Source organism: Rhineura floridana, chromosome 3 (genome assembly GCF_030035675.1).
Source record: "Rhineura floridana isolate rRhiFlo1 chromosome 3, rRhiFlo1.hap2, whole genome shotgun sequence".
In the NCBI taxonomy this organism is placed as follows: Eukaryota; Metazoa; Chordata; class Lepidosauria; order Squamata; family Rhineuridae; genus Rhineura; species Rhineura floridana.
In genome coordinates, this window is record NC_084482.1 from 41,971,816 (window position 1) to 41,984,071 (window position 12,256).

Consider the following 12,256-nt stretch of genomic DNA (forward strand, 5'->3'; position numbering starts at 1 on the left):
AATAAGTTTTAGTACTAGATCTGAACTTTGTTGTAGAGCTTTTCCTCTTTGTTTGCAAGCTATTCAGGTCTACAAGACTAAGTGCAAACAAGCTAAAACTATTTTTTAAAGGTATGCATGTTGCTTTCCTTCGGAACACCCCCATGTAAAGTGTATTTTAAAGAAAATCTGAGTTATGGTTTATGTACATGGTGTTTAGGGAAGGTGTTGCAGTCCTAATGTGACTTACAGCAGCCTTGTCATCCTGATGTCCTCCAGATGTTATGGACTCCGAATCCCATCAGCCCAAGACAGCATGGCCAACAATCTGGAATGATGGGAGTTGGTAGTCCAAAACACCTGGAGAGCATCTGGTTAGAGAGGAATAACTTAAGCTGATATCGTCAGAACTTGTCACCAATGAGAAATTCAATGTTTTTAGAAGGCAGAAAAATGAGATCTCAAGCCTGAATGCAAAGAGAGGAAAAAAATCATAACAGATTCATAACAATTGTTTTATGAGAAACGTGCCATATTCAAAGTTTTAGAATCTCGATGGAATACAAGCCCACATCTTTTGGTTGTTGTAGCATCTGCAACTGGTTCAGGCTTCCTTCAATCTTGTTAAGTTCAGAGTAAAAACGCACCTAAAAGAGAAAAAGGGTCAAGACATGTTTGTATTTCCTGGTGCCATTTAACGCTGCTTTTATGCTCACAAGTTGCAATGTTGCTGCCCCCATGTAAAAGGGCAGTAAATAGCAAACAAAGGATTTGTGTTTTTTGAAGGGAAAGATGCATTTGATATCACCATCTACAATACTCAACCAGTGTTTATGGCTGCAATTTCAAAAAGAAGGGAAACTTACTTGGGCTCTAACAAACTTGTGTAGTTTAGAAAGCAACTTTCTTGCTTCTGGCAGCATCACAATAACTGTAAAGTGAGCATCTAGGAGGAGGCATATCCAGTCGATGATCTGAAAATGAAACCAGAGTTAGATAAGCATAAGCTACTTAAACTCAAATGTGATACTTCAACTCTCAGGACATTTCTAAGCAAGTCAATCTCATTTATTAGATATTATAATTGCACTGGGCATCATTGCAATGGCACTCATTCACAAGTGGAACAGATTTCTATTTGCATAATGGGAGTTGCGATTACTTTCTCCCCTCCCCCTCCAATCCTTGTCCCCTCAAATCTGCCCCTCAGGATTGGAGGACCCTTTGGACCACATCTGGGTGGCACAGCAAGTGCAGGAGTAAGGAGAGGCAGAGATACGCGACCATTAGATGTTACCCTCTGTGGTGAAATGGAAAATAATGACATGCCACAGAAGACAATCATTTTAGTACAATTATGCATCTCATGAAGTGGACTGTAGTCTATGAATGTTTATGCCAGACTAAGTTGGTTGGGGTTGTATCCAATGTTAATCCTATTCAGAGCAGACCCACTGAAACTGATGAACATGATTAACTTGGGTACATTAATTCCAATGGGTTTAATCTGAGTAGAACTTAGCTGGATATAACAGTTTTAAGGTGCCACAAAGCTCTTGGTTGTTTTCAGTGTAACATGCTAACTCTGTTACTCCTCAGGAAATTGTTTCTTTATAATATAAAAACTTGTATCCTATGGTAATTCTTTGGGGAAACTCACCAAATCATTTGGGTCCATGATTTAATGTCAAGCAAAATGTGTCCTCCACTGCTGCCAGTGAGTGGTCTAGACTAACCTTTAGGTCAGAGAAACAAACCCATCTGTGAGATGATTTGCGTCTCCCTCCCTCAAGTGGGTCTCTGAGATATGATATAGCACCCCCATCCACACTCACTACATGGTAAACTTTTAACTAGTGTGTAAGTACCCACTAAATACCAGACTTTTTGCAAGAAATTTAAGTGTTGCCCATTTAAATTTAAAACAAAAACACAATCCTGGCTGTTGGGGAAAACAAGGTGAAACTGTCACATTTCAATAATGATTCTACAAAAGTATTAGTGTGCATTGCTGACACGGCTAAGAGTATCCTGATCAAGCAACTACTTAAATGAGCAGCAGCTCCAATGCAGTCAGGAAGGTCAGCCTCCAGCAAGTGCTTCCCTGTTTATTTTTCAAATATTTTATTGCTCTTTGTTTAATTTATACAACACAAATGGCCATTACAAAAAGCAAAATTAAAATAGAGCAAAGACTGATAAGAGAGGAAGGGAGAGAGGAAAGAGTGCAGATCAGTGTTCCCAGGTCTGCTCATTCCCCAGGTTTTTCAATTCAAAGTGGTGTCAAGCATCTGATTTCTGGGTGTGTGTGGCTTAGCGCCAAGCTGAATGGAAGCAAAATAGATTTGTTCTGGTAGCTATGGGATGATAAAGGCTTTGAAAGGTGGCAGAATTGAGCGATCGAACATTTAGAAGTAAGTAGGATATAGGGAATGCTACAGAGCACGCTTTAGCAGCATTCAAAAATTCCAAAGTTGAGCACAAGTGGGGAATAGACTGTATTCTTGTCTTCCTCACCAGACGAAGATGGGAATAACATGGCAAAGGTGCAAAATTGACAAGCTTATTGACAGACAGTAATGATGCTGATGAGCAAATTGGCAAACTCAGACAGGCTTTAATGGAGGACTGTGGGGCAGCCTTGCAACCATTACAGACTAAAATAGAAGCTTTGTCCGCTTAGATTTTGGACATTGCTAAAACGGCAAGCGAGGCAATGCAAATAGGCCTTCATAATCACACTGAGCTTCAACTTGTCAAAATGGTGATGGCTGACATTGAGCTCTGTCAGGAAGAACAGGAAAATAGGGGGCATAGAAAGAATTTTCAGGTATGTGGGGAATTACTGTATCATTAGAAGATATTAAACAGGCTCACCATGTGACTGGGCAAAGATCAAGGTCTGACAACTTTCCTAGAGTCATAATAATGCGGTTCGAGAGATACCACATTAAAGAAGCAGTATTTACGGCCTTATGGAATCTAAAGGAAGTTAAATACAGAGAAACTTCCATAGAAGTATTTCAGAACACTTGCCCGGAAACCCTAAAAAGGCGCCATGCTTCCTGCCTTTATACAGCAGCTCTGAGAGAGGCAGGAATCCCTAACAGGTGGGGGTTCCCCTTTAAATTGATCATCCAGCACAAAGGCAAGTTTCTCACAGCTTCAGACGACACTCAAGCCGAGCGCCTGCTCACAGAGCTTGAAGTAGCTATACCCGAAATGGTTAGTCCAAGGAAGGGAAGCGAAGATGACAGAGATGACAGCGATAACGGGCTTTTATAGCAGGTTCAAAGGAAACAAAGGGGGGAAAAGTAAGAACTGATAATCCCATCTACATAGAGCAACACTTCCTGATTCATTTCATTTCCAATATAGGCATATATTGTACCTGTATTATAAAGCCACCTTCATGTGACAGTCTATAAATGCAGATACCAATTGTCCCATAGTTGGGAGAAATCTTGTTTTTTTTAAAAGAAGTAAAAAAGTAAAAATGCAACCCCCATCATTTTGTGGAGGCCTAGAGATGGGTTAAGTTCCTAAGTGGACCTGCGATACAGCCTCAGAAGGCAGGTATCTTGCTAGGCACAGTAAGTTTAGTTTGTTTGTTTTTTTATCATTAATTTTTATTCAAAGTTTCAAAAAACAAAAAACAAAAACAAAAAAAATTAATAACTAATACAATAAAATAAAATGTTGACTTCCGATTTGTCGCAGATCAGTTATAGGTCTATAATATATAACAAACCTGTCTCTTAATATATTACAAAATCACTTTCCTCCAGTAGTTATCTTAATTAATCATCAAATCTCATTAACATCACTTTATTCTTTCCGCAAAAAGTCAAAGAGAGGTTTCCACTCCTTGAGAAATATATCCATCGATTTTTCTCCAAATAAACATGTCGATTAATCCATCTCATCAAGTCTGCTAGGTCCAGTAATTTCAATAGCCATTCTTCCATTATCAGTGTTAATTCCATCTTCCATCCTTGCATCCATAATAATCTTGCTGTCATAGTCATAATCATATAATAAGAGTCTAATGGGAATTTCCTTCCTCACAAATATTTCCTTGCCATCAATTCTGAATGTGTTACTGGAATGTTGTTGTAAAGTCATATCTCTGTTCCTCTTTTTTACGAAATGCACTAGCACATCTCTTGAGAGTTTTTCCATTGTCACATATCTGTAATTAATTCTATAAATTTTCTCTATTTCAAGCTCCATCACATCATTCCAGACCAGAAATTTTTTCAAAACATTGATAGCTTTATCTCTGATATCTTCATCAATTTCTTCAGGGACAATGCTGAATTCCAAACAGTAATCTTTATCTCTAAGGTCCATAAACTCCAAATCTTTTTCCAGTTCCACATTTGATATATCTGTTCCAATCTCCAGGACTTGCATCTTCCCTTTAATTTTTCTTTCTTCTTCTATTGCTTGTCTAGTTATATCTTTGATCTCATCAACCTCCTCTCTCATAAAATCCCCTATTTCTTTCAGCTCCTGCTTCATTTTGCCAAATTCAATTTTCATCTCTTGTTTGCCATGTCTCAGTTCTTGTTTCGTTATCTCAATCTCATCCATTATTTTCTGAAACATATTTACATCCAGGGTCTCAGCCACTTTCTTAATTGTCATTCTTAAAGCCAAGAAGAAAATAAACCCTTCAATTTCCAATATAGCACTATTCCCAAGCAAAGAGCAATTTATTTCTTTTTCCAGCAACAAAGGAGTTAATATTCCAAACCTGATGACATCATAATGTAGACAGCACAAACTGCCTTATCTCTTATGTGTCCAAGAATGCAAAACAAATTTAGTTCACAGCATCCAAATAGTTAGTGGCATAAAGAACAAGCAGATTCGTCAAAATGAAGTAGACCAGAAAAAATAGTCCCAGACACATAATACTCAAAAGTTCATATAAATCAATTTTTTTCTCCTCAGATTAGATGCCTCTCATCCGTTTGTATCTTTATAATGCTCAATTCCAGGCCAGCTTTTTGCAATAAAAACAAAGATAAGCTATTTCGATTTCCTTCCGCCTTAATTCCGTGTATAAAAGAGAAAAGTTATAACTCACCCAGGGATTCTTTACTGCTGATTCTTTTAACAAATCTCTTTTACTGCAACAATTTAAGCCAAATGATAAGGATAGACAGAAGAATGCTTGCCTGTTAAAATCTGTTTTTCTTTGAAGAAAAGAAAAACGTCTCGCTTAATCAGTTTGAGCTTGCTTGAAATTCCCTGGCTCCGTCCGACGTTGCTGGCTGGTCCTTCGTTCATAGGTGATCCTAATGAATTCAAGTCCCCCAACAAACACAACAAAGCTTGTGTATGATCTCTTCATTTCTCCCTTGCCTGGGAGAAAGTTTTTACCAGTCAAAAAAAACCTTTTGACTGGTTTTAAAACTGAAAAAGCTTCCTCTGAGAAGAGAGCTCATCTCAGAGGCAGGCACAAGCGAAGCAATCCTTCCCAGAAGTCGCACAGTAAGTTTAGTTTGGAACTGAGTTCAATGGTTCTTCAGTTCATTTTTGTTTTTGATGCAGCGTGGAGAGTTGCAACATTCCTTGCTACTCTATATGGAAGCGCTCACCAAATGCAGGAATCATGATTTCTAGACAAGAATCTCTGGACGTGCAAGTGCTGTCATTTAATGTCAATGGCCTTGGTAATGTAGTGAAACAGGCTTGAATAGGCACTGCTGAAATAGGGGTACCTATTCTCAAACTCCAGAGACATTATGCAGGAGTTCACAAAGTTCTATGTCTCCCTGTACTCCTCAGATAGACCTGATGTTAGTGCTATAGAAAAATATCTAAATGCTGCTTAGATAGGCCAACTGTCAGAGGAGCACAGGGAATTCTTGCAAGGCCCAGTGTCTGAAAATGAAGTGAGAGGCACTATAAAAAAAATCAGAACTGGGAAGTCTCCGGGGCCCAACTGATTCTAGGGGAATTTTTATAAAGCCTTCACTAAACTGTTCAATAACATATTATCGGGGGGGATCGGGGGGGGTGAAGGATACCAGAAACATGGCAGCACTCCTAGGCTTGTAACTGTATTGGAACCAGGCAAAGACCCCACTATAGTGGGCTTGTACAGACCAATAGCCCTAATCAATATAGATGTAAACTACTATCAGCAGTTACGGTAGGCCAATTAAATGTACTTATTGGGAAATATATATCCTTAGACCAGACAGGATTTATTCCACAATGTAACATAGCAGACTCCATTCGAAGGGTGTTAAACATAGTCCATGAGGCCATCAATAAAAAAATGAAAGCAGCCTTGATATCACTAGATGCCTTTAAGGCCTTTGATAGAATAGAATGGAGCTTCCTAAATTGTCTATTACATAAAATGAATTTTGGGGAGAGATTTTCAATCAATTGAATCAATTATATAGAAGAAATTTTGGTAACCTTCGCAATTATTAAATGAGTTACATTCTTGGAAACACCTTAATCTCTCTTGGTTAGGAAGTCAAGATGTCTATTCTTACAAAATTTTTATTTTTGTTCCAAACCCTGCCTATTCACTTAAAAGCCAAAAATATAAACGCTTGGCAAAACATACTTAATGATTTTGTCCGCTGTGGAAAGAGAAGTAGGTTCACTGTCTGCATTATATCGACTTAAACATAAAGGTAGCTTAGCTATGCCTAATCTACAGCTATATTACAATGTGTTTCAGTTAAAGCAAATGGTACATATCATCAACAGAAATATAAATATCCCATGGGTTCAAATCGAATTGATTCCAAGGCAGCCCTCTCTCCACGCAGTCCCCTTCCTACACCTGTCACGGGCAGCTATTCATAAAATAGTAAATCCCTTTACTCATACCACCTTGGTGGTTTGGAAAAGATGGGGAAAATATTAGCTCCAAGGGACTTCCCCCTAATCCCTTTCCTTGACCACCCAGAATTCTCCTCTCCTGAAAAATACCAACAGTTTTAAGATTGGAAAGAGAGAGGTTTGTTCAGGATTAGAGACCTAGTGGAGAGGGGTCGCCCAATAATTGAAGCCTCTTTGAGAGATAAACTGTGTGGTCTACAAATCAATTGGTTTAGCGTTCTACAGGTCATGACTTTTATTAAGAGGCTACTAAGGGGTGGGGCATATCTTCACTCCCTCACTTCATTCGAGCATCATTATACTTACTCAAACATTGCATTAAAAGGATCAGTCTCTTGTACATACAAGATACTCAATGACGATAAAATGGGAAACGCTGATACCTTTCATCGGGCTTGGGAAGATGACTTAAACATCCGAATAAAAGAGGCCAAATGGAATAATCTATGGTTATCTTCCCCCTTGAAAACTACATCTGCTCGTATACAAGAAGCAACAATCAAAACCCTATTAAGATGGCACTGGACCCCAGTTGGACTCTCTCACATTACAGGTAAAGTGTCACCATTATGTTGGAGGGAATGCAGTGAACAAGGAACATTAATGCATTTATGGTGGAATTGTGGGGCGGTAAATTCCAACTGAATTTTGGACACATCTTCACTGAAGTATCCCAAGTGACGCTTCAGAATGTAGTTAAAGACCCATCCTTGGCGCTGATATCCCTAGGAAGTGATTTGAATCTTAAGGCAAATCATAGGGCACTGATTGCTTTATTGTTTACTGCAGCCTGCATGGAAATAGCGAGGCACTGGAAGGATCCTATGGGACCCTCACACTCGGGACGGTTAGAAAGGGTGTGGGAGATTGCTTTGTCAGAACACTTAACTCAGTATGAAAGGGTGGTATATGGTCTAACAAAAAATGACAAATTTGAGGAAATATGGTCTCCCTTCATTAACTTTGTTAACAAGAAAAAAGGGACCATTCGTCCTCCTTGTACACATAGGACTATGTGGAGAGGTTATGTACATTTATTACAATGCAAATGTTGATGCCAGTAATATACTTCCAATATGAACAGTGTTCTCCAATGAAATTATTTGATAACTTTACATTTTCAAAGAACCACACTGCATAAGTTTATATTTTATGTTTGGTTGTTTATTCGAGAAAAGCATGTACAAGGTAATATAATTTGCTGTATGTTCTAATTGAAAATTAATGAAAAATTTGGAAAAAAGGATCTGATTTCTGTAATCTACAATATGTACCTAGTTCACATATGGCAAGCAAAGACAGATCTTCTGTCTGCTGGTGGATTATTGGACTGCATTTACTCTTTTAGTGTGGTAGACTATACATATCATCTGCATATCTGGACTGTCTTGAGGTATGATTCAATTGATAGGATTGTAAAGTATCCTATCAATGCCATTTTGTCATAAACTTGAGATCTGTTTCCAGAACCAAGTTAGCGTGATATAATACGGCAGCCTGCAGCAGCCTGTTCTTTGGTTCCATATGGTGGACTGGGAAGTTGGCAAGACCAGTGCAGCATGCCATGAATCACCCCACATACACTGATATTGACCTGAATTCCAAAGCCAGGCTGCCTTGCTCTCTACTCTGCCTGGCTCTCTTCTTGCAACAGTACAGGAACTGGCAAAACAAAAGGCTGACCTGGTCAAACCGCTCTGCAGGTACATAAGAACATAAGAAGAGCCTGCTGGATCAGGCCAGTGGCCCATCTAGTCCAGCATCCTGTTCTCTCAGTGGCCAACCAGGTGTCTGGGGGAAGCCCACAAGCAGGACCCGAGTGCAAGGACACTCTCCCCTCCTGAGGCTTCTGGCAACTGGTTTTCAGAAGCATGCTGCCTCTGACTAGGGTGGCAGAGCACAGCCATCACGGCTAGTAGCCATTGATAGCCCTGTCCTCCATGAATTTGGCTAATCTTCTTTTAAAGCCATCCAAGCTGGTGGCCATTACTGCATCTTGTGGGAGCAATGAATCAACCCCAGGGAAGTGAAATTTACTCATGCCAAAGACAGACAGAATTCACCTAAAATGCAATCAAGCCCTTAGGTAAACAAGACCATACATTTTCTTTCCAAAAACACCCCTAGAAAGCCAGGGACCAGCATACAAACATACTGCCTGAGGCATGATAGTAATCTCAAGCCCAATCCTGAAAGGAAGTTTTAACTGAGGTAAACAACTCAACCCTGAAATAAGAATGACTAGGATGGAGTAAACCCCACACATGTCCTCCCTTCCATGCAGTACTATGAGACCAAACTCCATGCAGTACTATGAGACCAAACTCCAAGAAAAGGCAAGCTCTGGCCCGGCTCTCTGCTGGATTTTTTCACACATACATCACACACCATCACCTTTTAAGGAACTTCTCGGTGCAACACACCAGACTGGGAAGCTGCAGGGAAACAGATTCTGTTACCTAGCTGCAATCCTAACTCAGAGCAATTGTATGGCAGAACTTGCAAGTCTAAGAGCTGAAAAGTCACACAACACCTGCACAGAATTCCTAGCCCATGCTGCTGATTCTGGCTTCAACATGCACACACAGTATTGCCACCAATCAATAGCTGCAAGAGCTTCTCTGAGCATTGGATAGGAGAAACTATCAGTCTTTCCTGTCTTCCAGAGTCACATGCCATGTGAGCATGCTCTCATCTCCTTTTCTCTGCTCTGGTTAGCAAAACACTCTCTCCCCTTCTTCTGAGAATTTGTTTTCCACCTTAGAGTTGTGCATGTAAAAGACAATGACCTCTGTCCAGAACTGAGAAACAGGACAGTGTGACATCATGTGTGTTAAGAAGCCTTCTATTACTACACCATCAACAACTGCAGAAGGGAAAGTATATTCTTCTTTAACCATGATAAAGGGAACAAAGGTAGTCTATACAACTATTTCTGCAGCTAAGAAACGAAGTCCAACATTTAGAATAAATGTTAACTGAAGAGAGTTCCACCTTCCATTGGGCTGGAACAGACTCTGAATATACAGAGAAGTGCACATGCAGTTCAGGTCCCTTCACTGAAAAGAACGAGAAAGCCCTGTACCAAGAGATTACCCATGGGTGTTGATAGCTCAGAATAATAATAATGAAGAGTTTAATCCCTACCTGGTTTATGGTCAAACAAAACATTCCAGGAAGGTCCATAGTAGCGTCTTCACTGCACTTCACATAGAGATACTGCAAATACCGAAGAAATAACTAGGAAGAAAAATTCAAATCACTACTTTAAAATGATGTATTTAAGTATATGCAGTCTTGTTTGTATTTATTTATTTTATTAATAAAGTTATATGCTGCCCTTCCACCCAGAAGGAGCCCAGTGTGGCAAACAGACAATACAACATTAAAAACGTCTATAAAACATCTTAAAAACAATCCTTTAAAAGACTTTTAAAAATCTTTAAAAACAATTCCGACACAGATGTAGAATGGGATAACTTAAAAGGCTTGCTGAAAGAGGAAGGTCTTCAGTAGGTGCCAAAAAGACAACAGAGGCAGCCCCTGTCTAATATTTAAGGTCTGCTTCTTATGCTGTGCAGAACGGACCTTCTGATAAGATGGTATATGCAGAGTGCAGTGATCGACTGGGTATAATGCTACTGTCTTGCTGCTATTCAATTCAGACTTACCAATACATCACCACTCCATGTTGACTTTATCCAGGCAGAGACAAACATTAACATACACCAAACCTGTCTTACTGTATTGATTTAAGATTCACAGACATCAACAAATTATTTCTAATCTATATAAAATGTAAGAATTTGAATAAGAGCAGTCATGAACACATGCTAAAACTTACAGTAACATATTTGAAGCTTATATCACTACTAGAGACCAAAGAGATTCTGCAGAACCAGTGAGAGATGAAAGATCATTCAGTGGATAGTTTTCTCAAACGACGCACACACACTTTTCACAGTTATATTCAATATGGGATTAGACATAATGTAATTAATGCTGATAGAGAAATGCAATTATCTGATAACGTTATGTTAATGTTTAAAAAGCCACAAGATGCTCAAGAAACAGCGTTGAGAAATGTGCATTCAAGAGTAAAGCTACTTAGAAACAACCAGGAGAGAAGTCAATACTTAACAATGACTTGTTCAGCTGAGAGATCTTTCAAATGAGGCAAAAGAAATGTCTCACTGTATGCTGAACGAAGAATGGTGTTTCTGCATAAGATTATGGTAATAGTGTCAAGGATCAACATGTATTAAGATTTGTATCCCATTCTACCCCAAAGATTCCTTAAGGGCAACATCTTTAAAAAGGCTAACAAAGTAAGTTGGAATGCTGGTGTTCTTTCCAGAAGTTGAAGAAATCCTTCTGGCCATGGAAGGGACTGAGATTAATCAGAGATTCCCAATGGAGGAAGGAAGCTATTTACTGATTTCTCCCTACAGCCCCCCCCATTATTCTCTTCAGGGTGCAATGGTGGTGGTGTGGCAAAAAAACCCCACCTCCCTGGGAAGCATCCTGTGAACAGAGCTCTGCTCATGGCAACTCTGGATCCAAGCCACTATATTCAGTTGCCATGTTTTTTGCACTGGCTCCAGAAAAACAAAAAAGATTGTTAATCTTCCAAGGAACTCCAAGGAATAAGGTACCAAAGGTGTGGAACAGTGTGACTGACTGAAGTCCTGTTGTCATAATGAAGTCCTAAGGAACCTATAATGTATCAGGAGTGCTTCAAGGACTAACAGTCTATCAAACCTCAGCCAGAGAATACATACACCCCAGTCAGAGAGAAAAGGGTGAACACTGATTGCATCAGTGAAATAGCAGTTTCAGAGGTAGGAAAAGCTTAGTTGTGGATATGCAGGTCTATAAACCTGTCTGTCTATACCTTAGAACATATCAAATATCACAGCCAGAAGCAGTCACACACCAGTGATGGTTTAGCAGAATCAAAAAGCTATCTTGACAGCTTCTGAAAAATCTTTGATCCTTTGGGGGAAAAACAGTGCCTTCCTGTTGCTTAGCCACTAAGATGCAGATAGCCAAATTTAAGGAGCTAGCCTCTAGATTGAGGATTAAGTATGTTAAAGATAAACCTAAATGGACCACTGTATCAACATGGAGTGGAAAGGAATCGAATTCTCAGCCCAGCCCATATCTTTGCTACACTTTCAGTACAGTCTCATGAGAGCAGAGTTCCAGGAAACATCATCCTCTACCTCTGTGAGTGTGCTACACTTCATAAAAAATAAGGCAGCCACCAAAACTCAATTCTCCATACACCCTTGCTCTTTGAATATGGAGAAATAAATGGTGCTACTAGAGGGCGCTCTGTAATAGTTACAACAGGATACAGGGAAAAGAAATATTTAGTGCTAAATAGTGTCCCACAGCA

At 39.5% G+C, this 12,256-nt stretch overlaps 1 protein-coding gene across 1 annotated transcript in view; it reads right to left on the reverse strand.

The window, feature by feature from the left end:
- Positions 1 to 470: 470 nt before the first annotated feature.
- NOL11 (nucleolar protein 11) overlaps positions 471 to 12,256 on the reverse strand; it is a 40,325-nt gene continuing 28,539 nt past the window's right edge. Inside the window, exons 15-18 of the mRNA XM_061615569.1 lie at positions 10,997 to 11,075; positions 10,003 to 10,095; positions 846 to 953; positions 471 to 626 (exon numbers count right to left, since the gene is read on the reverse strand). Of these exons, the coding sequence (XP_061471553.1) occupies positions 516 to 626; positions 846 to 953; positions 10,003 to 10,095; positions 10,997 to 11,075 (391 nt within the window). The 3' untranslated portion in view covers positions 471 to 515. The remainder of the gene's footprint in view (positions 627 to 845; positions 954 to 10,002; positions 10,096 to 10,996; positions 11,076 to 12,256) is intronic.